Source organism: Bactrocera tryoni, chromosome 1 (assembly GCF_016617805.1).
Source record: "Bactrocera tryoni isolate S06 chromosome 1, CSIRO_BtryS06_freeze2, whole genome shotgun sequence".
Classification (NCBI taxonomy): Eukaryota; Metazoa; Arthropoda; class Insecta; order Diptera; family Tephritidae; genus Bactrocera; species Bactrocera tryoni.
In genome coordinates, this window is record NC_052499.1 from 11,757,109 (window position 1) to 11,783,963 (window position 26,855).

At 37.2% G+C, this 26,855-nt stretch overlaps 1 protein-coding gene across 2 annotated transcripts in view; it reads left to right on the plus strand.

The window, feature by feature from the left end:
• The first annotated feature begins 610 nt into the window (after window positions 1-610).
• LOC120782283 (nicotinamidase) overlaps window positions 611-26,855 on the plus strand; it is a 35,814-nt gene continuing 9,569 nt past the window's right edge. The window contains exons 1-3 of one of the 2 annotated variants that reach the window (XM_040114486.1): window positions 611-976; window positions 22,735-22,892; window positions 24,109-24,295. In XM_040114486.1, the coding sequence (XP_039970420.1) occupies window positions 22,807-22,892; window positions 24,109-24,295 (273 nt within the window). In that variant the 5' untranslated portion in view covers window positions 611-976; window positions 22,735-22,806. Of the gene's footprint in view, window positions 977-22,281; window positions 22,589-22,734; window positions 22,893-24,108; window positions 24,296-26,855 lie in introns of those variants that run through there. The other variant, XM_040114485.1, reaches the window with a different exon arrangement.

Sequence of the window (26,855 nt, forward strand, 5' to 3'; positions counted from 1 at the left end):
TCTTGAGACGTGACGTTTTCAGCAGCAAAAGCTTCCGCCAGGGACATGAACAGGTAGTAATCACTTGACGCCAGATCCAAACTATAAAATGGTTGGATAAGATCATAAAATCCAAACTGCTGGCGGATCACTATCGATGTGTGTGACATGAAGTAGTTCAGATAACACACAATGCCGCGCTCCTATGCTTGGTTATTTTAAATAATTCAATTTTTATATGCCAGTTAATAAGTAAATATGGAAATAAGCTTTTGGCAAACCATTACCGTGACTTGCCATTTTACCAGCCACAATTTTGGGGTGTGTAGACCTTGCCCATCTCATGTATTTTGAAAAATAATATTTTTAAAAATAATTTCCATAAATACGTGCTATAAATATATTACTTCTTTCTAGAAAATATAAAATTAAATTATTAAAACAAATTTATACTTTTTTTTTGAAAGTTTTAACAATGTAGAACAAAAATTTAAATAAAAATTGAAAGAAAATTTGAAAGAAAAATTAAATACATTAAAAATCTGCTTTCGTGCGCACTTTGGTTACCCTGACAGCAACAGCTGCTCGCTCCAACTTTGCGCCAACGTTACACATTAGTAGCAAGCGGCCACCCAAAGCTGCCGGTATTGGCAGAAAATCGCCGGAGCAAAGTGCTTTCAAATACGCTCACACTCATAAATGGGAATTTTATTTTCGTTTATTGGTAATGTATTTGCACGCGCGCGGCAGAATGACTGTGCATCGGTGGAGTCGTGCATAAAAACTTAATTAAAGTATTCTATTATTCTAAGTGTTTAAAGTGTGCGGGTCAAAAAGTAAAAAAAAAATATTAATAATAAATGCGAATAATTAAAAGGCAGTGTGCCAATGATTAGATAGTGTTTGCGTCACAGTATAAATCGTTGTGAAATGAATAAGCACTTGTATTTGTTGTTGGATGTAAACAAATTGCCTTAGGAATAAATCAATAGCCAAGGTGAGTGAGCACGTTGCAGATATTAAATGGGTTATGGGGTCTTTCTGAGTGATGGAACACACGCACTTGACTTCAAGTATGTGCTAATCATGTCATTTGCTTCCAATCATTGTTGTTGTTGTATATAGTGTTTAACTAAACGTCATAGTTATTTTGCCGGTTCTATGAAGTCAAATACAGAGAGACTTGCGACATTCTCGGAGCATGAGCAGGCATTCTTGCTGAGAATGATAAGAACTTGTTGGTGTATGTGTGTATACTGTGAGTTTGGTTGCAAATATACATATGTATGTATTTCCGCAAGCACATATGTGCTACGGCGTTGGCATGACAACGATAGTTTACAACGGAAAGACTGTGTGAGCTTGTTTACATTGAAAATAGTGGTGTAAATTTGATATTTTGCGGCTTGTGGTTTGCAATAGCTCTAATATCATATGTAAATATACAGAGCAGAAGCTTTCTTATTTTTAATACAACTTCAAGAAAAGTTGATACTTTCCTTGAGATGACACAAATTATTTATTATAGTTTTGATTTCAGTGTAAAATGGAAATATTCATATTTTGCACGCTGGAAATGCAACACTTATTTTCTACAACTTTATTGTTGAATAAACAGATGTCGCTCGTAGACTTTCATGCGCTAATGTCACATAGATGGCGCTCTGCTTTAATTTCAGAAGCAAGGCGCTGGTTTAAAAGCAAATATGAATATTTTCCACTTTCAAATATAATAATACAGTACTAGAAAAAAAATTAATTACATATAAAAATTAACGAATTTATTACCTTAAAGTAATAAAATTCATTTTTACTATTTTTGAAATTAAAACATATCTTCAGCCGCATGTTAAAGTTAGTTGGTTACTTTAAAAAACTTTTTAGGTCGCTTTCTATAACTATAAAAACTTACTTCAGTAGAAATTTCAATCTCGAGCCACGACTGAGTGGTCGTGATACAACTCGATCAACAAAGCCGACTGTCACACACCGAAATGTCGAAGACCGTATACTTAGTGCTGCCATAAGTTCTGTTACAAGTTCAATTCATTATAAAAATACCATAATACGTTTTTTGATAAAGTTAATTTTATTTATTAATGCATATATTTAATAAGGGATGTACAAAATCTTATTCAAAATGGTCACCTTTTGCTTTCACAAAAGCCCACAAGCCATTCGGCCATTGATCAACAGACACAGTTTTTGTATGGATATTGTCAACGCTGCTCAAACCATATATTTTTTGAGACTCTTCAACTTTCTGTGGGGTATTCGACAGACCAACTCTAGCCCCTAATTGTTATCGAATGGATACAAGTCTGAATTTCCAACCATCATCATCATGTGCAGTTATGAAACCAGGAATATAGCTTTTAAGCCACAGTTGGGTAGTTTTTACCTTGTGTGCTGGAACAAAACCTTGCTAAAAGCCCCAACTGCATTATCACGCCTCCTAACACATTTTTCTGGGACACTTTTGGTATACTTTTGGCCCAGTTTTAACCATTTTTTCACAAAGAAGAAGAGGTGTAATGCCTTCACAGGAGACGCCCCATCAAACCATTACAGCAACTGGATGGTGAGCACGTTGAACCCTTGGAATAACATGTTTTGCGTCCGTGGGTGTTTTTGCTGGTTTCGGTGACACATGAGCGATCTTTTGTAGCTTTTTCGCTAACTCAATAATAAAACTTTTTAATTCCTTGGTAAACTATATAAGATAGCTTAAAACATTGGCGACTAATTTCTGAAATGTTTTCAATCTTGTTTGAAAATAGACTATTCGTCACAGAAACTTGAGTTGATGCTTATCTAATCGCAAGCTGTCAAATTTTTTCTAGAACTTACGTCATAAGTAAAAAAGCAATTTCGCCTTTTTTGACGTAAGCCTGCAATATCGAAATATTTGTCATCATGATATTTAATTATTAATGTATAGTAAAGGGTGATTAATTTCGAGAACATTTTTTGGCAATTATTATTGGAAATTATCTCTTTCAAATGTTGGCCGCAGCTACGTCTCAGATGGTTCATCCGTTGAGTCAAATTTTCAATGACTCGTTCCAGCATTTCCGACTGGTAACTAGCGAATGACACGCGTGCTGTTTTACTCGAAGGCCTGAAGTGAAGCGGAATTGTCTTAGACTTTAAACTTTACATATCCTCACAGGAAAAATTTTAACGATGTGAAGTCACACGGTACCTTGGTGCCCAATCGATCGGCCCAAAACGTGGAATTATCTGATTCAATGTGAGAGAAATTGAACCGTATTGCTGAAACATCGACATCGAGATCACGAGCTTCAATTTCAGGCATCAAATAGTCGATTATTATGGCGATAACGGTCGCCATTGACGGTTACGTTCTCACAGGCATCATTTTTGAAGAAATATGAACTGATGATTCCATCTGTCCACAAACCACATCAAACCGTTACTTTTTCTGGATAAAATGGCAGCTCTTAAATCTCTAAGTTTGCTCTTCTTCCCAAATGCGGCAATTTTGCTTGCTTACAAATCCATTTACCCAAAAATGGACCTCATTGTTGAATAAAATTTGGTTCGAACACGTCGGACATTCTTGTAGCTTTTCAAGAGTCCAAAGAGCAAAGCGATGTCATGGAAAGGTCGAGTGGCTTTAGTTCTTGCACAAGCTGTATTTTGTACGTTTTCAATTTAAGATCTCGACGTAAATTGCAGCGAGTCGGTCGGTCCATACGTCAGTCTAAGTTGCTGTGAACGGCGCTGATTCGGCTTTACACGGCCGTGTACATTCTCTATATTTTCATCACTGCGTGCTGGATGTGGTCTATACGGTCGAACATTATCCAATCATGAATGCTGGGTCTCAAGATGGATGATGGTGTTGCGAATAGTACGCTCTGTAGGTCGATTTTGTTGACCATACGTTGCGTGAAACACATTTTTAAAGACCATTTTTTGTAATAAATTTGAATGATTTGTAAACGTTGTTTAAGCGTAAGTGTTTTCATGATGAATTGCCGAAAAATACTGAACAAAAATAATATGACAACTTGCCACGAGTCACGCGTGATCTGTCAAAAAAAGGCCATTGAAAAAAGTACCTCTACCAGGATCACCAGTTACATGCATATATGGGAACATAATATTACATATGCTATGCACTCTTGTTAATAAAAATTGTGAAGTGCATAAAAAATATCGGAAGGAGCTTCTCCTGCTACCAGCGAATAGTGTTTTATTATGGCAGCAGTTGTCCAAGCAGCTGGAGTGGCCATTTAATGGCTGTTGCGAGCAATTGTTTACACCTGTTCAAGATTTAATGCCTGCGGGCTGCGTTCAATAGCAATACCACCATGCGTACTTATGCTGTATGTACGTACGTATGTATGTATGTATGTGCATAGTAAAATATACACATTGCCAAATCAATCTTGTAACCATTTACGGAATTTTATTACCTTGATAAGTTGCCAAAACAATTTTACTGCCTTCGAATTTTCGCCTTGTTTTTCTCACCAATTCGCACAATTTTTTCACTTCATTCCTCTTCACTGCGCGCATACATACATGCATGCATACATACCAGACACAGAGATAAATTAAGTTAAATCTAAAGCAATTTGGCAGCTGTGGCTCCATTGAGGAGCGTAGTTTTTCATGGATTGGCCATCTTCTATGCTGGCATGTGAGTGAGTTCTTGTATTTATAGTATTTATATTTTTCCCAAGATTTTTATTTATATTATAGAGAGACTTTTACGATTCTTTGACGTTTTATTCCCAATTAAGGGGTTACACCCTCTTTCAAGTGAGTTTTTTAGAAGAAGGCATTTTATTTAATCTTTTTCTTCTTCTTCTTTGCCACAAATGTTGGTCGGTCTGAGCCGACAACACACAACTTCGCCAGTTGACGCTATTCTTGCGGGATCACGTTATTTATACATCTCAAGTGCAGACAGATCGTTATGTATTTGGTCCTTCCATTGGATCTGTGGGCGCCCTTGCTTCCGTTGTCTATTCGTTGGTCTCGAGTCGAAGGAAATTTGCGCGAGAGCATCATCTTCCAGTTGAAAATGTGAGCTTACCAGCATATTCATTGAAGTGTTTTGCGCTTATACTTAGTTCCACGTAGAACTCATATAGTTCGTGGTTCCATATTCTCGATATTCAACGCTCACGCGAACGGTTCCAAAGAGCTTGTGAAGAGCAGTTCTCTCGAATGTTTTAAGTGTTTTCTCATTTCGTCATCGTCCAGTTTTCTGCGCTGTAAAAAGCAAGAAAATTCTATAAATAAATTCTCCAGGGGCGTTAAATTTTACATCTGGGATGTCTTTATTCGAGCCGGACTATAATCACGCCTACGTCCTTTATAACTTAATAATAATAAGATTAAATCTATCTGATTCTTTCACTTTCGAAAATGCAAATGAAGTACCAATGAATATAGCGGGATACAACTTTGTTCAAAAAGCATCAATATTTTCTTTAGCCTTCATATACCTAATAGAGGGTGTTTTCAAAAGAACGCTGCTCTTTTGATATTTCTCCCCAGTAAGGTTTGCCATTTCATGATGGAAAAACATACGATCTAACAACGAGTCGAAGTTATTAAAATTTACTACTGAAATTTGGGGTCAGTGGCCTCAACTTTAAGAGCGCTACGTCCAGTTTGTTTTCGTCATAATCGTCCTGTCAGACCAACAATTGAGCGTCTATTGGAAAAATTTGAATCCACAAGCACAGTACAAAATGTTTCCGAGTCAGTGTGACAAAGAAGTGACTATAGTGTCGAGAATATTGCTGCCACTAGCGCATCAATTGAGGAAGACCCGAATCAGTCTATCACACGTCGTTCTAAAGCGTTGGGCATCTCTGCGATGTCGTTTTGGCGAATCTTGCGAAAAGATCTTGACCTACATCCTAACAAGATCAAATTGACGCAAGATCTGAAGCCGCTTGATCACCAATATCGTCATATATTAATTGAAAATGAACTTGATTTTCATCGAAAAATCATCTTCAGCGATGAGGCTCATTTCTGGCTGAATGGCTTTGTCAATAAGCAAAAGATGCCTTATTGGTCAGGCCCAAACTGCAAGTACTCCATGAGTCAGCATTGCATCTCGAAAAAATTACGGTTTGGTGCGGTTTATGGGTCGGCGGCGTCATTGGGTACGTATTTCTTCCGTGATGATCAAGACCGGCACGTTACTGTGAATGGGAGTCGCTACCGCTCAATGATAAACGAATATTTTTAGGCCGAATTAGATGATATGAACTTAGACAATATGTGGTTTCAACAGGAGGGCGCCACAAGCCACACAGCAAATGTCCCAATCGACTTATTGAAAACCAAGTTTGATGAACGTGTAATGGCTCGGTGAATTGGCCGCCTTGGTCGTGCGATTTGACACCGTTAGACTATTTGCTGTGGTGCTACGTCAAGTCTATGGCCTATGCGAACAAGTCTTCGTACGAATATCGAACGTGAGTTCGGAGTATCGACCGATTTATGCTTGAAAACCGTCGAAAACTGGGTTCAGCGTCTGGACTTCTGCAAGTGTGCCCGTACTTTCTTACTTATTAATTAATACATTTTTTATTTTCATAATTCATATTTTTTTTTTTGAAAATATCGAACTTCTGCGCACTATTTTTCCACAAACCTCAATTTTCAAAACTGGTGGAAAGTGAAGTGGTATTCAGACAAGAAGGTCTAGCTGACACACCAACCGCATTTGCTGTGAATACCTTTCAGCTAAGCGTGTGTCCTACATTGAGTTCCAAACGTTTACACACACACACACACATATCTTCTCTACGGCTTTGGTCTACAAACATAACCAGTTCCTTGGCAATTTTGCAATTTCGTCTTTTTGACATATTGACTTGAATTCGTGTGTGTGCTTTTTTTGGCAATCCTCCGAATGCTGACTCTAACGCAAATACACATACGCACACACCTGTGTTGTTGCTAAACTGGCTTTGAGGCTGTTGTTAACATTGTTAGAAACGCATATGTGTGTGTTAGCCACTTTTATGACACAGGTAAAGTAAAAAACAGTCAGGTGTGTGCGTGTGTGTGTTATGGCATACTTGTATGCCTTTTTTACGGCCGGTATTTGGCGCACAATGCGTTGGCCGAGCAAAAACCCTTTGGGAAGAACAAAAACCGTATGAAGTTGCCGCCTCAGTGTCGCGGGAGCATGTGTTATGCACCGGCGTTATCTGCGGTTGGGTCCCATTGTCATATATACCGAAACGTGGCAAATCAGCATGCGTGCTTTGGTACCACATGTTACCGAACTTTTTACATTTGCTCATTCAAAGTTGACTTGCCGGGCCTCGTGGAAGGTGCAAAAAGCATTTGCATTTAAAAAGTTTCGCTTAAAACGCTTGTACGCAATCTCGTTGAAGTTGTTGTTGACGAATCTCGGCATATTGAAAAAGCTAATTTAATTGTCGGTAAGGGAGCGTATTTATCTAATAACGGTGCATTTTTATGCTTAGAAAAAATAAAATTGGTTGAAAACTCGCCTTAGACCTCTTAGAACTACAAACCTTATGTACCTCTAGTTGTTTCTCTGGCTTTAATCCTAGCAAGATGCAAGGATATAAAATGTTTGGATATACATGAACTTAGCCCTTCCTTACTTGTTAACGGTTAGTTTGAATGAAGAAGAGGAAAGAACTCAAAAAATTATTAAGCTTCCATACAAGAACTAGATTCCGATCTTTCGGTGTGTATGGCATCTATATGGTATGGTGGTTCGAATGGAATAACTTGTTGGCAGATTGAACCGTGGCCTTGAATAATAGTCCATACCAAATTTCTTGGCGATATCTTGTCAAACGAAAAAGTTTGCCATAGAGAACTTCATTCCGATCGTTGAATTTGTATGACAGCTTTATGCCGTAGTAGTCCGATATCGGCGATTCCGACAAATGGGCAAGTCTTGGAAAGAAAACGACGTGTGCAAATTTCCAGATCGATATCTCAAAAACTGAGCTATTAGTTTGCGTATATACAGACAGAGAGACATGGTAATTACCCAATAGAGTACATATTGGGTAGTCGAAAAAGTCTTTCGTATTTCTAATCAAACTTCAACTTCTTTTTTTATATTTAAAAAGAACATTAATGAACCAAATATGTACCATTTTGGTCGCAGACTTTTTGCCATTTTTCTGCTAGAGGCAATGAAATAATGTCAGTGTAAAACTTTTGTGATTTATCGGCGCAAAACTGCGTAAGTAATTTTCACAGGCTCTTGAAGCCAACTTTACTCCATTAAGGGAGTTCTGCATTGATCGCAACAAATGGTAGTCTGATGTTGCAAGCTCAGGGCTATATGGTGGATGCATCAAAACTTCCCAGCCAAGCTCTACCAGTTTTTGCCGAGTCATCAAAGATGTGTGTGGTCTAGCGTTGTCTTAATGGAAGACGTAGTCCTTTCTGTTGAACAGTTCTGGCCGTTTTTTTTCAATTGATTGATGAGATTGAAATCAGTTGCTGACAGTAAAATGTAGAATCAATCTTTCGACCAGGCTGGAACAGCTCATAGTGGATGATTCCTTTCCAATCCCACCAAACACTCAGCATAACCTTTCGAGGCGTCAATCCTTACCTTGCGACCATTTGTTGAGCTTCACCACGCTTGGGCCATGACCTTTTTCGCATATTATTATCGTATTTGATCTACTTTTCGTCTCCTGTTACCATTCGCTTCAGAAATGATTCGAATTCATTTCGTTTCAGCAAAGAATCGCAGATGTTAATTCGGTTCATTAAATTTTTCACAGACAATTCATGTGGTACCCAAACATCGAGCTTCTTTTTGTAGTCAGCCTTTTTTAAATGGTTCAAAGCCAATTGATGATGAATGCTAAGTTCCTTAGCGATGTCATAGCTGCTTGTGTGATGGTCCTGGTCTATATTTTCTATAATTTCATCGACTTTGTCAACGATAGGTCGTCTAGAGCGAGGTGCATCTTTCAGATCGAAATTCCCAGAACGGAAGCGAGCGAACCATTGTTGTGCTACACGAACTGATACGAACTTTTGTCTCCGTAAACTTCACAAATATCCTTTGTGGCTTGCGTGGCATTCTTCCCTTTTTATACAAAAATTTCAAAATATAGCGAATTTCTTCATTATTTTCGTTCATTTTTGAACAACTGTAACTTTTTTTCAACTTCCCCGAAATTAATTGTTTTTGGCTAAATGAAGCTTATAATCTCACTTTTCCAACACTATATGGTATGACACAATGTGATTGGTAGCATTGGAGATATACGACTGAAATGACAGCTATTGACAAAATACGAAAATACTTTTTCGACAACCCGATAAGATAGTGCGCGTTGTACGTCCTAGTAATTTCTATACGCATTAAATTACATCCATTTACTGATCTTTGTTCATTTCACACCTTTTTTTGTGGCAAATTCCAAATACTCACATGAAGCCGTCTTTAATTGTGCCAATTACATACATACATACATACATATATACATATCTACAACAATAAATTCATAGCAAAGTTATTTAGTATACTGTAGCATTTGCGTTGGCAATTTTCTCACAGAATCGCACATTATTCGTACGTATTCGCCCCAAACGATTTAGTCATGCATGTCATTTGCAACTATGAAATTGTTGATTTGTGATTGATGGATGAATGAATGGTGGTATGCACCCCTGCGTATATAGGAGCATAGTCGTGCCTAGACAGGTGCCTTGGCCAAATTGTGTGGGCGTCTGAGAATGTCATTATAACGGTGAATCGTTGAGGTTATGCAAAGTTGTGCGCTGAGGTTACACAAGGGTTGACCGCAAATTAATTTGCAACATCTGCAATTAGCATTAAGTGAGTGATAGTGGTTTGGGGTTAGCTGAATGTGGGGTGTCATACGTCGCCGTTGTTGTTAGTTTGACAAAAGCAGTGGACAATTAAATGATTTTTCTATCGTGGTTTTTGGAAAATCGTTGAATAGTTGTTGTTATGTTTTTTTTTTTTACATTTTTAATCAAGTGGGACTCATGACTAAGATATTTACTTAACCATATTCATTAAAATATTTTTAGGCTTTAATTAATGGAGTGTAAGCCAGAATTATGGAAGTGGGAGTCAATATCAGAATTCCGTTTAGTTTTATTTCTGAACGTGTAGGCAATTTAAAAATGTACCTTGCTTGTATGTATGCAAACAAGAACTCTTTTGTTAACTTACCAGCAGCTCTAAATATTGCCGATTCTGCAATTTTGGTCTTTACATCTGGTAGTCGTGGCTAGAGCATGTAGCTACTATATAAGCATGATTATGGGGATGATTTGACTTCTGTTAGATTATACTAAATAAAGGGCCAAATCGAGAAATATTGTAAGAATTATCATATGTGCTTATAGGCGTGAAAGTAGGAAGAAAAAATTGGTGCTTTTCGGCAAAAAAGGTACGCCATCTTTAAAGTTGCCTATAATTACGCGTTAAATATTGGTTCATAAGTAGTAGAGTTTTTGAAGTTGCACTTCCATATAAATGAACCAAGCAAGTATGACAGAAATTGGGGTTAGAATTATAGGCTTTTTCCTTAACTTTTCAACTTTTTAACATATTGTCACCAAAAATGTTAAACAACGTATCAACAAAAAAGAAAAAAAATAAAAGAAAATCGCTGACAGTTATAATAACCAATATATAACCATTTTATAACCAAAACTCAAAATTTGTTTCAATATTGGATTCTATTATAACGTTATTTTACATTTTAGGTGACGATATGGTCTTATTACTTTTTACTCAATTGGTCATATTTAGGATTAATATGTAGATTGCCTTTTATATTTTGGGACTTGGCAACCCTATAAAAGATCACACTACTTTATCGTAAAGTTTGACATTTTTGATGTTATACATACTCAGAACATTTTGACATACGATACCTGTGCTGTTTACAGTAACTTAAAATATTCATATCGGCCAAGACTTCTCATTAAATGCTAATTTTTGTACAACATTTTTTGAATCTTTCGAGTTAAAAACAAGTAAGGAAGAATTAAGTTTGAGTTTAACCGAACATTTTATACTCTTGTAACTTCCAAAGATCAAAGACCGGTAAATTCTACTTTCGACTTTTCGTATCGATCTATTTATCTATTTTTGCCAATACCACATACTAAAAAATGTTCCCTGGGTTTCATAAAGTCTTCTCATACAATTACCAATCATTTGGAGTAAAGTTGGCCGGATGTTCGAAAATCCTGATATTAGTTACATATATGGGAGCTAGGTCAATCTTTCGCCCAATTTTATCCATTTTAGGCGCAAAGATGCACTTTTAAGATAAAATATGCTCTCTCATTTTCATTGAGTTAACTCACATGCATATTGGCGGATACAGTATGCGGTATCAAGAACACGGAAGTTGTAAAATCTATATATTAGATATATGAGGGCTCAGCAGAGTATTGACCTGATTCAACTCATTTGTAGAACACTATCATCACTACTATCTACTATCGCGAAGGGATTCTTTGTGAATTTCATTTATAAATCTGACATGTTGATCAATATTTTCGGTAAAAAATCAAGAACAACTAACTATAGGTACTGGGGTCCATATATTCGGTACCCAGGCGCTTGAACAGTTTTTGTTTAATTTGTACAATTTTTGGCCATATGGTGGCATATTCTAAAGGCATAATTCGTGCAAAGAATTAGGTTGGTTTAAGAGATATTAGGTTGGCTTAAGAGATTAGTCTTATTAGAGGGCAGCTTTTCAAAATTGTTTGCCCACAGGCGTGCCTTGCTCTGAGACCCTTTGTATCAAATTATAGTTCTATATCTTAATTTAGTGCTTAGTTATGACACTTTGTAGGTTTTAGGTTAATTGCGTTTTGTGGGCGTGGCAGTGGTCCGATTACCACCATCTACGAACTCTTAATTTTTTTTCTAAGGAACTCACATACCAAGTTCATCGAGATATCCCAATTTTTTACTACTGCTTGTACGGACGAATGGACAGACAGAAGGTCACCCGGATTCATATTGAAAAAGACAGTTTCGTTAACATGAATTTAGAAAAATGCTCTTGCAGACATATTTTTGAAGGCTAAATTTTGAAAATATAAATACAAAATCTAGCTCAAAGTTTACTAGATTTGTTTTTTTTTGTTGTAATTTCGAAGGATATTTTCAAGTTATATAAGAAAAAAAAACAACTTTTTGTTTTTGGCCCACCCTAATATATACGAAAATTGTTAGCTACAGCTAATTCTAGCCGGTACCGGATGTCGTCACGATCCTTATATCATACAGAAACACTTTCCAAATGCTTTGGTCATGTCATGCCAATGGCACGAAATATTTCGAAACTCAGATTTTTGAGTCATTTCTCATATGCGATAATAGCAAAGTTTTCCAATTTATTCGCCATAAGCATGGGCAAATGCAGCCATGTTTATTACTCTCTATGTCTAGCATGTATGTTTGTAAGTATCTTCCTACGCGAAATTCTTCGCAAATTTATTCAGATTATTACATGAAATCGTGTTAGCAGACGGTTTACTTAACTGAATTGCTAAAATAATGTAATGCAATTATTCAACCATTCATAAAGCCGAAGCGAAGCTAAATGGGAGAGAGTAAAAACCACACATACATACACGTAGAAGAAATGTTCACAAAGTACGAGTATAGCGGTACTATTTTTGGAATGAAATACTGTCGCAATGTGTGTTGCAGTAAAATGCAAAAGAAAACGGAGCCATTGATTTGTCTCTCGTCACACACACACACATAAACTCCCACGTTAGCCTGCAAGTGGACAAGCTAGTAAAAGTTCTGCGAACATACACACACAAAAACATTTGAATTATATATTTTTAACTAATCACACAGGAACCACAAGTATTTAAGGTGAGAACCGTATGGGGCGTATAATTAGTGAAATTATTGTTGAGTATTAGATTTCAAATTGCTCTCATATGTTAAGCTAGTCTAATAATAGATAGTAATATTCAAGGTCTAACAAGAAAACAGAGGTTGAATTATATTAAAAAAAAAAAATGATTTTTAAACAAAAACTTAAATTTTTAATTTTTTTTTTGCCCAGCGAATACTCTAGCGCCCCTTCTTGTTGCAAATCAATTTCAAATAGACTATTTGTAGCCCAAGGCTCGCCAAGAAGTTTGTTTGAAAATTATATAAATTAATTTAAAACACTGAAATTATTGAAAAAATTTAGAATATTTTACTATACCATTTCTACTTTGACTCTTAAACATACGTGTTATACCATTTTACTACACGCTACTGTGCTTTAGCGCTTAACCACAACGATTTCGTCACTTCCCGTTTCCCAATAAATCTGCCTTTCACATATACTCGTACATATTTATATACATAAATCGGCCTAAAGGTGAGGCAAACTAAAACAAAATGATAAATTAGCTTCCCAAGTAAATTGTGGAGCACGCAAAGTGACTTTTCTTCTATGTAAATGTGCATAGAAAATTCGAAATAAAAGTGATGACGTATTTTGGCTAACGAAAATCGAAAAGTACCGCAGAAGTAACGCTGTTTAGTATTAAGCACCGCATATTGTAAGATTAACTCTATGCATAGAGGGATTGTTCGGAAAGTAATTGGACTGATTTTCTGCGCGCACCGACTGGATTAGGTAGAGGGCGTTCCTAGCTAACGAACGAACGGATGGTGAGTTGCCCCGAGCACCTAGAGAGTCAGAACAAACATTTTCGCGCGACGTGTTTTTGTGAGTGGTGCAAGCTGAAAGTGCAGCGTTCGTTAGAGCAGAGGTACGCGATTAAATTCTGTGTCAAATTAGGTAAATCTGCGACAGAGAAGTTTAATATGATCAAGTAGGCTTACCCAGATGTTGTTTTAGCAAGAAGTGGTGTGTTTCGGTGGCACCAGGCCTTTTTGGAGGGCCGGGAAGAGGTGGCTGGTGAAGACTGGAAGAATGAGCAAATCCAAAGTGAAAACGATGCTTATTGTCTTTTTTGACAGCAAAGGCATCGTTCACCATGCATTTGTTCCGCTTGGACAAACCGTCAACGCCAACTTCTACGTGGGAGTCGTCAAGAGACTCAAGCGAAGCGTCAATCGGGTCCGACAAGACATCGCATCCGATTAAAAGTTGCACCACAACAACGCCCCGGCTCACACCGCTGTTCTTATGAACAGCTACCTAACCAAGGCCGGTATGCCAACGCTTCCGCAGCCGCCCTACAGCCCAGATGTGTTTCCTTGACTGAAAAGGCCGATGAAAGACAGGTATTTTGAGACGACAGAGGGGATCCAAGCAGCATGCACCTTGGTTCTCTAGGCTATTCCAGAGAATGTCTTCCGTAACTCCTTCAATGCATAGAAATTGCGCTGGCGCTTGCACTGCATCGACGCAGAAGGAGCCTATTTTGAAAGTTTTTTGAAAGAACTGTAACTATGTGTCATAGGTATAGTTGATTTCAGATATAGGCGGTTGCCAAATCGATATTCGAACTTCTTCATGTTCGGGCAATGGAACGTTCGCTCCATCGTCATCGATTGGGGAATCGAGTTCGCTATCTCTTGGTGTTATATCACTCAGCAGGCTGGAGAAGTATTCCCTCTATAATTTTAGTATGCTCTGGGCATTAGTCACTAGATCACCTCTTGGGGTTCTACAAGAGTATGAACAACTTTTCGTAAAATTTTTGAGCATAACCCCTGTCGGCCTGGTTATCTAGCTCTTCGTACTCACGCATTTTGTTCAGCTGTCTGTTGTGATCGCAGTTTCCCGACGTTGAAACTTCCTTGTGTTTGTTGACGTGCGTTTTTTGCCGCACAGTGGCAGGTGCGTATTTTGACTGCAACAAGATAATCCTCCGAGTCGATGTTCGGACCTCAGAGCTAACACACGTGTAAAACACTAGAAACGTGTCTTCCATCTATCACAATATGATAAATCTGGTTGGTGGCTTTTCGATCCGGAGACAGCCAGTTAGCTTGATGAATTTGTCTATGCTGGAATCTAGTAATGCAGATAATCATTTGGGAATGGAGGCTGAATTGGGCAGGTCTCATAGGTGCGCTCCAAGCACTCATAGAAGACATCTTTGGTCGCATCGTCCTTCTCTTCCGTCGGGGCGTACTTGTTTCAGTTCTTGTCCCGCGGCGGTGATGTCAGCCTTTACTTTTACGCCGACATCAACCAGCTGGGCAGCGGCACCTTACCAATTAAGGGACCGGACATACCAGGCGCAAGCCCTTAAATCGTAATTCTTAATGCGTTTGCCATGGTCGTTACCAAAAGGGGGTCTCTCAGCCGAGGCCGTTGTTCCGTTTTCATTGGGGGCGTTTTATACATAGTGGGTTCCAAATCCATTATACAACCCTGAGGAAGGTTGAACGAAAAATCGGATCAACTTGAGCATTAAACAAAAGATTCCAAAGATGATAATGAGCTGAATAAGACAATAAAAAAAATCGATTTTCGAAGCCATGAAACCCACCTACGTAACCCCTTAAAGCTCACAGCAAACCCTAGGACAGGCATTTAAAAATAAAACCCACATTAAACATTTACATTACGTTGCATGCCAACAAAATTTGGTTAAACTTCAAGTCACAGCGCGCCCATACATTTCGATTTCGGTTAGAAGTCATAAAGATAAAATCAAGCAAACAATAGTCAACTTAAAGTTTGCCACTGCAAAACTGCAACCGACAGTCGACAGCCGACAACCTCTGCAATGTGTGACCTTTGCGCAGCAAATTACAAAAGAAGACGAAAAAATAGTATGGCTTTCAAGGCAAAATTGTATGAAAACAAATTTGCATTTTCAATAATTCCCAGCAAGCAATTACAATTGCCAGCAAGCGCAAGCGGCAACAAGGCACACATACACATACGCACTCACAAACATACACGCGCGTACTCATAGGCATTCAACGAATAGCTGGTTGGCTGTCCTATGCTGCCGGACAGCAGCACTGCATAATAAAGTGCGAGCAAGTCCATGCGTTTGCAAATTTCGGTATTCGCTCTACGCACACACCAATAAATAAGAAAGCAATTAAAGCTTTTGTCTGCTGCAACATAAATTCCGCTTGCACAAATACCTTCTGTCAGTGTGCAATGGCAATTGCTTTTTTGTTGTTTTGTGCGCTGCTGTTGGGATCAGTGGGTATTGTTGGCGCAGCACTGCCCCAAAAATTTCTAGCGGCATGCAAGGCAAACAATTGCCCAACGCGTACGCCGAGTCAGCGGTCACAGCGATTGGGTAGTTTCGCATGTATGGCATATCACTCATACGCCCCGGAGGTCGAACTACTGCGGACATGTGGGCACACGTAAATGATGCTTAGCTGATCTAGCAATTTGAAGCTGCATGCGATTAAATATTTTATAATAACTACGCTTGGTCTTTTGTAAAATATATATATGTACATGTATAGGGACACATATAACTGTTGAATTGAGTGAGATGAAATGTGAGTAAGTTTACTTTATATACAAGAATAATACAGGAATAATTGCCTAAAAGTTTGTATAGTGGAATTAGTTTATACTTTTATGTTACAAAAACACATTAAAAATCGTTATCTTCGGTTGCAGCTATAATATCCTTCAAAAATAAAAAACGTTCCTTACAAGAACTAGTTTCCGATGATTCAGTTTGTATGACAGCTATATGCTATAGTGGAACAATTTTTTCGGAGATTGCATTATTACTTTAAATAATGATCCCTGCTAAATTTCGTGAAGATATCTTGTGAAATATAAAAGTTTTCCATACAAGCATTTGTTTGCCCTTCGTCAAGTTTGTAGGACAGCTATATGCTAGAGTGGTCCGAGATCAGTGTTTTTGACAAATGAGCAGCTTTTTGGAGAGGAAAGGACGTGTGCAAAATTTCAGATGGATATCTCAGACTGACGAATGTACGCACATGGTTAAATCGACACAGCTCATCAAGATGATCATTTTATAAGGTCCCCATAGTTTCTTTATTGGTGTTAAAAACTTTGTGGCAAACTTAATATATCCTGCTCAGGGTATCAAATTTAAGATTCGAAGTGAAGTCTTCTTCTTTTTCTTAACGATATATGTATACGTTCCCATAGTGGCTATAAAAATATATGTTTTTAGGAAATATAAGAAAAAGACTTCAGCTCAGAAAAAAAAGAAAAAGAAGCTGCAAGTTCAGTAGTGATTTCAAAATTGGCTTGGAATTTGCGGAATATGTACTTCTATGCGACACCTCCGAACTCTAGTGTTTCCCTTAAAAGCCAAGTAATGCGAAAGATGAATAAAAGCTGGATATTTGAGTTAGGAGAAATTATTGCCCCCCACTCAAATGAAAAGCACATAATAGAATGGGTTAAACACATTTCGGACCGTGAAAGTGCTATATATGGTATATAATTACTATATCATCAGATCAAAAATTCCATTTTCACTTATTTTAATATAAATCTGAATTATCGCCTTCCAAAAAGGCTCCTCTTAATCAAATTTCTTTACACTTGTTACAAGCTTCGGCTGAAAAACCTTCAACGACTTCGGTGTTTTCAACGAATTTTGGTTTTTTCGGCTTTTATTCATTTTTACAGCGCCATTCGCTAGATTGTTGGACTGTTTCATCGTCATATTCATGACCTCATGGCGCGTCATCAGCAATGATGCGTTTGATGAATGTCAAATCCTCTACTAAGCAGCTAAATGGCGATGTTATTTGTTATTATGTTAATTTATAATGTTGTTATTATGTTATATACATACCTGATTAATACCCAAAACATTAATTATAATATGATAACTCTCTGATACTAACATGATATTTTTTTTGTCAGTGGGCTTAAATGACAAATGGTGATCAAACTATACAAGAACATAAAATAAAGTTATACCAATTTAGGTAATTTTTTTCCATCGATTCGGCTTGCCCTCTTAGTTTAAATGGACAAAATTTAAAAATGCCTGAACCAATCAGCAAGCGAGCTGTAACTCATCGACCAAGCCAATAAGCAATTTAGCACAGCTTAAATGTAAAGTCCCCGCATCTTAAATAGAACATATTAAAATTGTATTGGAAATTCAACACTGCGCTGTGGTTATCGAATTCTAAGCGGAAATGCAATTTGTCGTACTCACATTTACACGCACATACATATACAAGCAAGCACATCCATCTCTCTGGTGGAGTATTGCATAAAATATGCCATACGCAGCTGCAACTGCATTCCTGCAACAGAATATTTGGAACATACTCGTATGAGTTATGCCTTGCTATTGCTATTGTTGTTGTTGTTGGTTTTTATAACCACACATGCATTGACATTGTCCATAGAGCATCACACGTACGCACAATAACAAATGATTGCGCCAAATGTGTATGTATGTATATGTTTTTGTATGTATGTGTATGTATGTGTATGTACATATATATGTGTGCGTGTAGTAGGCACACACTCAAACGATATGTGCGTTCCACATGTACACAATCACTGAAAAATACAATTTTATGACTTCGATTGTGCGCTCGTGCGAGATGGGAACACAAATGAATATGCCAACCGGCCTTTTGGTTTCAACAATAACCAGCAATCAACAATCAGCTATTATTTGCAAGCCTAACGCATACATTGTTGAATGTATGTGTGCTTCTCGTTCGTTTATATTTAACGTATATTTGCAGTCACCTGGCAATCAAGTTTCATAATATTTCCCTCTGCCAATATACGGCAGCAAAGGCTTTCGTCCGATCGCAAAAGCATACAGCTTTCTTCCTTACATACATACATACCGCACGTCCTGTGCCGCACGTCCTGTGCCTGTATGCTTATGTATTCATAAGCTCTCCTGCAATTGTTTTTGACTTGTGTTCTTTATGCTTCACTTTCTGGGTCATAATTAGTTTCTGCTACACGCTCCTATCTATTGGGGCCGGTTGTGGTGGAAGTACGCTTGTATCAGCCATTGAATGGCGTTTGAATAATATGTGGGACATTTCATCACATTCACAACATTTTTATTGAAAATTTTTTCGACACATATTTCTTGCATGCCAGTATGCCTATGACGTCATTAACATGCACATTATTGGCAGCTTTGCTTCATTTTACTTTATTGTTCAAAGAGGTCTTTATTCCTGGGTAAATAGTGGGCTGCCAATATTGAATTTCTTTGGAACGTTCAAGGCGGTTGGTTAAAGAAGCCCAAAATACAATATTCGTGCAGTTTTTGTGTCACGATTATAAGGCCTATTGAAATCCAACGCTATGCATCGCGACACACTGTGAAAAGCTAAATAATTGGTTTTTTGTTTAACAGTTTATATTAATATTTTAGGTAATATACCTAAAATGCATTCTTTAACCCTGAACATATATAGTAAATAAGCGGAATATTCTTACTAATAAAATATAATTATGGTAGTACCAGGTAAAGTTGAAAATAGCAAAAGCTCAGAAGTAATCAATCCGTGGCATTATATTGGAAAATATTTCGGGATTTGGCAGCCCTTGCATTGAAAACCAGCAACTCACAACTTTATCGTGAAATTTGACATTTTTGGTGTTATAAAAACTCAGCACGTTTTGACATAAGAGCGTTATTTGGGTTATTTACAGTCACTTAAAATATTCATCTCGGCAAATGATTGAAATTAAATAGCAAACATTTTCACTCGATTATTTTTTACAACTTTCGAAGTGAACTAACTCAGCAACAGTGCGTCGGTGAACTCACTTAAATATAAGGCGATGAAACTTCATAAAGTACCAGTGTTTATTGATGGTATGGTGAACTCAATAGGATCCAAGACGAATTTCGTGCAGATCGTTCAAATTCAGTTGCTGTTCCGGAAACTATCGATGTTGAGCTCAAACTGATATGGCAAGATCGTCAATCGTGAGAGTGAGACAACTATAGGTCTTAGTGGAACCAGCATACATTCAATATTGCCTGAATATTTTATTGTAAGAAAAAAATTGTTCACGTTGGCTCCCAAACCATTTGTCAATCGCTTAAAAACAAGCGCATGTCGATTGGTCGAGAGAAATGTTAAAATAAATACGATGTGAACACGTCTCTGACATCGTGACAGATGATGAATCATGGGTTTATACGTATGAGCCGCATCCAAGAAAAGTTGTTGGCACACGAAGTATTTCCAAGCAAGTCTGTTTTTTTTTGGAAAAAATGGACATATCGCAAACATATCACTAGAACAATGGGGATCAGTAAAGTCTGAGTGAAATACAAACATTTGTTTGGCAGTAGTTTTTGAAGAAAATAGGAAAACTAATCTCCGAAGACGGATCACTCTTCACCACGAAAAAGCGAACTCTGACACATTGCTAAAACAACGGACCGTTTTAGGTGAAGCATTTGATACCGCAATTCCGAAAATAATTGGAGAGCTTTTTTTGGCAAAATAAATTTCGCATTAAATTTCAGATTATACAGATTAATTGAGGACTCTTTCCTAGAAGCATATACATGAAATATTAATTAAATTTAATTTGAGCTTGAATGATATCATAATCATTCAATAGACGCCAAATCAATTGAAGTGAGTTCGTGAAAATATGTTTTCAACGACAATGCCATCGAGAAACTAAATGATTTAACGAATAAAAGAAGCCTTTTTAACACAATACGATATATTTCGGTATTACACTAATAAATTTATTCTATTACTAATAGAATTGAGCTGTATGGAAAGTTGCATTGGCGGCCGCACTTGGGTCATCATTAGGTCTTTTGTGCTCCTGGGTGGTAACCACTAAAAGCTTTAACCAAAAAGTCCGTGGATTTGCAAAAAACCTGATTATTTTCCATCGCAGCTGCCCAACGTCTCTTAAGTTGGAGTATTGGGAGCCGTGGAATATGTCCCTTTTTATACAGCTGACGACTTGACATTCGCTTATATAATGTTCCAGCGACTCAGCATCCTAAGCGCATGCTCGGCATTCCGCCGAATCTACTTTTTCCATTTTCTGGTGTGAGATCTTAAGTGTATTAGCCCTGTAATAATCCCTTCAATGTTCCTAAGCTGCATTGTGCCTAGAAGTAGCAGCTTTGTAAGTTGTGTTAGCCGGTATGTGTTGTATTAGTGAGGCTTCTCATACACTCTAAAGAGACTAATTGAATTCGTCGAGATTTTTGCAAAAAAAAATATTTGCTTTGGTTTTAGAAACCTAAAATTTCTTTGCGTTTTTTTAACGAAAGGCTTTAGGTTGCAGATTTATTTTGATATACCATATGATCAAATTTGACCCGGATTGGTCCATTTAAACCGAAGCGACAAAAAAATCTCAAAATGTCTTACAGATTGGTTCAACAAATTTGGGTTAATGTTTTGGGTATGAAGCGGGTATGAAGACCTGAATCTTTTACAAAACCAAAATCGCAAATGAGATGTTTGAGAATGGAATTGAGCAAACATATCATTATCTGTGATGAGGTCTGGGCTTATAAATATGATCTGGATGTGAATAGCGCTCCAACAAAGAGCCGAAATCAAAAACCCGATATTCATTGAAGTCACTAAAAGCCAACCCAGCCGAGACTTATGTATATATAAGAAGTGTATAGAAAATTGTTTTATTGTATTATTGATAAAGATTTGTTTTAGAATATATGAAAATGTGTTTTTTTTCTTATCTAAAATTTTCTAGAAAATTTTAATCAAAAAACTTTATGTTTTAGGCAAAAATGTAGTGAAAAAAAGAAATTTAAAAGTAAATTTCTCTAAATCTAAAAATACTTAGTAATAATAACAACATTAGATAATATATGTATGTATGTATGGGCATTGTGCAAATTGCTGAAATCACTTTGTCATTAACATTTTCCGTTGTCATTATTTACTTGCACATGCGAGCATATGCATATGTATGTATGTATGCAGTTAAAAAGTAGCTTTAATGCTTTCAAACGATTCATCATTTGCGTATTACTTATTTGATGCGGCAGGCGGTCGCATACGCCTACCGCACGCCTCTAACGCCTCGGACGCTTTCAGCGTAGCTTGCACGCTCATCGCTGCTCATGTTTCGCGCCACTTAACACAGCTAAAATTGCGGTAAATTCATATATGTATATGTGCGTGTGTAGGTAGTAAGGTGCATTGAAGTCCCACAAAACCGCTGAATGAAAATGCTCGAAAGTTATACGCGAAGTGTACTTAGCTCCATACATATGCGCAGGCCATATAGAAGCCAGCCGATCGCTATGGCGACCACACCCACGGCAGCGCACTTCCTGAGCGTATAGGTGCAGCGCGTTTTGTTATTTCGATAAATCATTGAAGCATTTAGCGTGAAAACGCGCTGCATGGTGACAACAAAAACGCTGCCGCTTAAGCGTTTAGCAGTTAGTCGTCTGACTAGCGCTGCCGCAGATCGACAGTGAATTTTTTGGTAGACTTTTGGCACGTTTAGCATATTATAAAGCATTTTTCACTTCCTCCGCTATACAGTGATATCCTTCAGACGTCATCGAAACGCTCGCTGCCTTCTAGTATTTAGTGGTGTTGGTGACAAAGTGGCGATTTATAGCTTTTTAACTGGGAAGCGTTTTGTACTTCAATTTGAGGTTTTAACTAAACACGAACGTGAGTTTATACGACACATACATATGTGTGTCTGTATGTGTGCATGTGTGTATGTGAGTGCAAGGGTGGCGTGTTAGTGGCATTTAACCACCAAGGCTATACTGTCGTTGCTTAATACATGACTTGAGCATTACTTCTACTTGCAGGTGCATTGTTGTGTTTGTTTTCGACTTTCTTGGCGGTATAAAATTTGGTTGCAAGCAGACATTTCCGTGAGAATGGACTCACCAACACCGCCAATTGTAATCGACGATCCAAACGGTTCAGCAATGGATGCTTGCTTCACCGCTTTCGATAAGGACGGGTGAGTGTTTTAAGTTCTTTTGTAATAAAAATTATATTTAATGTGCTGTGACAAATTTTATGGCGACAAAAAAGTAATTAAAAAGTGCAACAATAGTTGAAGTGCAAATTTATATTTATGAAAGCTTTAAAAGTTGACGCAATTTTTTTTCTTTTGGATTTTCCATGTTTCCTTCAGATCAGAAGGTGTGCGAACGATATAATATTAAATGTATTTAAGCTAAAACGCGTGGAATATATCTAGCAATGCCATATATAATTAAGAAACATGTTATTTAGCATAGCCTCAAACAAATTGGGATATGTTTTTGGTGGAGTAACTTCGCCTTGCAAGTCCTCGTTGAGTAATCAAAAGAAAAAATGTTGTTCGTGATACCGTTATTATTTATAATAATTTCAAGAGTAGGCATGGTTTTTAGCTACATATCTTGCAAGCAATAGATACTCAAAACTGTAAACAAATTTCTTGTAGATATCTCGTCAACTGAAAAAGTCCTCCTTACAAGCACTTGGTTCCGATCGTTTATTTTGTATGACAGCTATATGGTATAGTGATTTGATCTAAACAATTTTTTGGAAAATGGTACCTTTAACTTTGGCAATACTATGTGCCAAATTTCGTGAAGATATCTTGCCGTATAAAAAAGTTGTCTATGCAAGGCCCTGAATTTGATCGCTCAGTTTGTAGTGTGACAGCTATATACTAGAGCAATCCGATCTGAACAATTTTTTGGAAAATAGTACCGTTAACTTTGGCAAAACTATGTGCCAAATTTTGTGAAGGTATCTTGCCATTTTAACAAGTTTTCCATACAAGGACTTGTTTTCGATTGTTCAGTTTGTATGACAGCTATATGTTAAAACAATCCGATCTGAACAATTTTTTGGAAAATGTTACCGATAACTTTGGCAATACTATATGCCAAATTTCGTGAAGATATCTTGCCGTATAAAAAAGTTGTCTATACAAGGCCCTGAATTTGATCGCTCAGTTTATATGACAGCTATATGTTAAAGTGATCCGATCTGAACGATTGCACCCCCGCTTTAGGCAATAATCCATATAAAATTACTTAAAGATAGCTGTTAATTTATACGTATTTTATAGACTCCGATGACTCCCTCTGGGTGTGAATTCGTGTGTATAAAAGCAAGAATGTTTATATATATTTACAAGTATGCACTTAATGGTAATCCTTCTCCGCTTATGCTTACAGCGATGACCGTCTGAATTTGGCCGAATTTACACTCATCTGTCGGGCATTATTCCGAAACGATAAGGGGCACATTTACGATGTGCCAGCTGAACGGCTGCAGGAGATTTTCGAAGTATTCGATACCGATGCTGATGGCTACATAGACAGGGAGGAATTTAAGTTCTGCTGGAATCGTTGGATTAAAACCGTAAGTAAATGCGCATATACATACAAACATACACACACACACGTGTACGCACTGAGAGCTTTTGGTGCACTTGAGCGTTTGTATGTAGGGCTTTATTGTGGAATGAAAGTAAATATATGTGGAGCACTATGTCTACGTTTGAATGCAGTATGTGAATGTATGGCATGTCTGTGCAGTAAACAATATTAATTTTTGTGCTTCTCCCGGCACATAAAAAACGAATTTACATATGGCCGCTTGCAACTTGATTGAGTTATGTCACAGCGAATTGTGTTGCTGTGAGCTTTATTCTATTAAATGCTGCTACAAAGCGTTGGCGACGTCAAAAACTCATAAAAATCAAGTCTGCGTAATGCAGTTGTCAACAATTGTATTTTTTTCCTCTGATGCGGCTGGTTATTACCCACCCTTTCGTTGCCGTTGCTTTACATTGGCGTATCGCTTGCAGTGAAAATCCTGCAATCAACGGAATTCCACTGAATCCTGAACATAGCATCCAGAAGCATTTACATATTGCGCGCAAAAGCGCTGAAGGTCAATTTGTGCTTCAATTTAGTTATGGGGATCAATGTATGATATGTGGATTGTAGGCGATATGCGCATAGGCGTTTAAAGCTACTTTGTGTTTTAGTTGTGGTTTAAAGGCTCGCAGAATTACTGCATTTGAACAATACCAATTACAAAATCAATAAATATGCAAATTTTAGATCACGTGTGCTTAAGCTGCGGTTTGTTGCTAATATGAGATATGTATATTCCTATATCAGGGTGGGTCATAAAAATCGCATTTTTTTCCGATTGGTTCTCTGAAAAACTGGTTCTTAGACACATCTAGGAAGAACTCACCAAGTTGAAGCTATAAATTGTAACGGTAAGGTCCTGCACCATTTGGTTAGAGCAATGAATTTCCTACCAAACAGTTTAAAATTATTACTTTTCATTGAGTTATAAAATTCATAAGAAAAAATAGTTAGGGTGGGTCAAAAAGTACGAAACAAGCGATTTAAAATGTTGTTTTATTGAGTTATGAAGTTCATAAGAAAAAATATTCTTATAGATCTTTATTATGGTATTCTATTTAATAGAAAATCTATGAAACAAGATATTTTTTCAAGTAGTTATGAACGACATTTGAAAAGGGTAATTCGGAGGACCTTCCGATACAAATGCGAGCTCATACTTGTCGAGACTTTTATAGCGGTGTCTTAGAATCTCTTTTTAAGAGTACCAAGCGAGTATAAGTTTTTTGATCCACCCTAGTAAATAAATACGTAAACATACATACTTGGAGAAACTTTCTCAGAGATGCCTAAGAACTTTTTAGTTAGGATACCAAGGGAAAAAATATTCTTCTTTTTACCCACCCTAATATATGTACATATTAATCTCGTCAAAATTCGTTTACGTATATAATGTTACATATCTTGTTCTTAAATGAGGTTTTTGCTGAAAAAAAACAATGATAACTTTTTTGGAACTAAAATATTACTATTATTTATTATTGCTATAAGACTGAGATCTCTGAAAGATTTTGGAGGGATCGAAAAAATTTTAAACCGATCCCGAATTGCTAACTAGTTTTATGGGAAATGATTTTCATGCCTCCGGAGGGCTGACGGCTAATAAAAAAAAGTATTTTTTAAATCCGTGACTAGTTAGGTGCTTTGTACAACTCTACACTACACTATGGATATACACATACATCGCTTAGCCGATTCAATATGCGCTATATTTGCATTTACTTTGAAGTTGATTAATCGCCCCTTTGTCGTATTTATTTATATTGCTGGATGCCTACTAAGTGCCACAGTATAAATAAATCGTTTACGAGAACTATATATTTATATTTCTACGAATCGTTCTATTTTCTAAAGCGTTCGGCGAAAAGATGATTGCTTCCTGTGAAGGCAGATTATTGATAACTTTTGCCTGTATGTGAAATTATGAGAAAAAGCAAAAAAAAACAAGTAAGGAAGGGCTAAGTTCGGGTGTCACCGAACATTTTATACTCTCGTATGATAAAGTGATAATCGAGATTGCATTATCCGTCATTTAGATACGCACTTTTAGTGATTTTCAACATAACCTTTGTATGGAAGATGGGCGGGGTTATTATCCGATTTCTTCCATTTTGGAACTGTATATGGAAATGTCTGAAGGAGACGACTCTGTAGAGTTTGGTTGACATAGCTATAGTAGTTTCCGAGATATGTACAAAAAACTTAGTAGGGGGCGGGGCCACGCTTACTTTTCCAAAAAAATTGCGTCCAAATATGCCCCTCCCTAATGCGATCCTTTGTGCCAAATTTCACTTTAATATCTTTATTTATGGCTTAGTTATGACACTTTATAGGTTTTCGGTTTTCGCCATTTTGTGGGCGTGGCAGTTGGATTTTGCCGATTTTGCCCATCTTCGAACTTAACTTTCTTATGGAGCCAAGAAATACGTGTACCAAGTTTCATCATGATATCTCAATTTTTACTCAAGTTACAGCTTGCACGGACGGACGGACAGACGGACGGACGGACAGACAGACATCCGGATTTCAACTCTACTCGT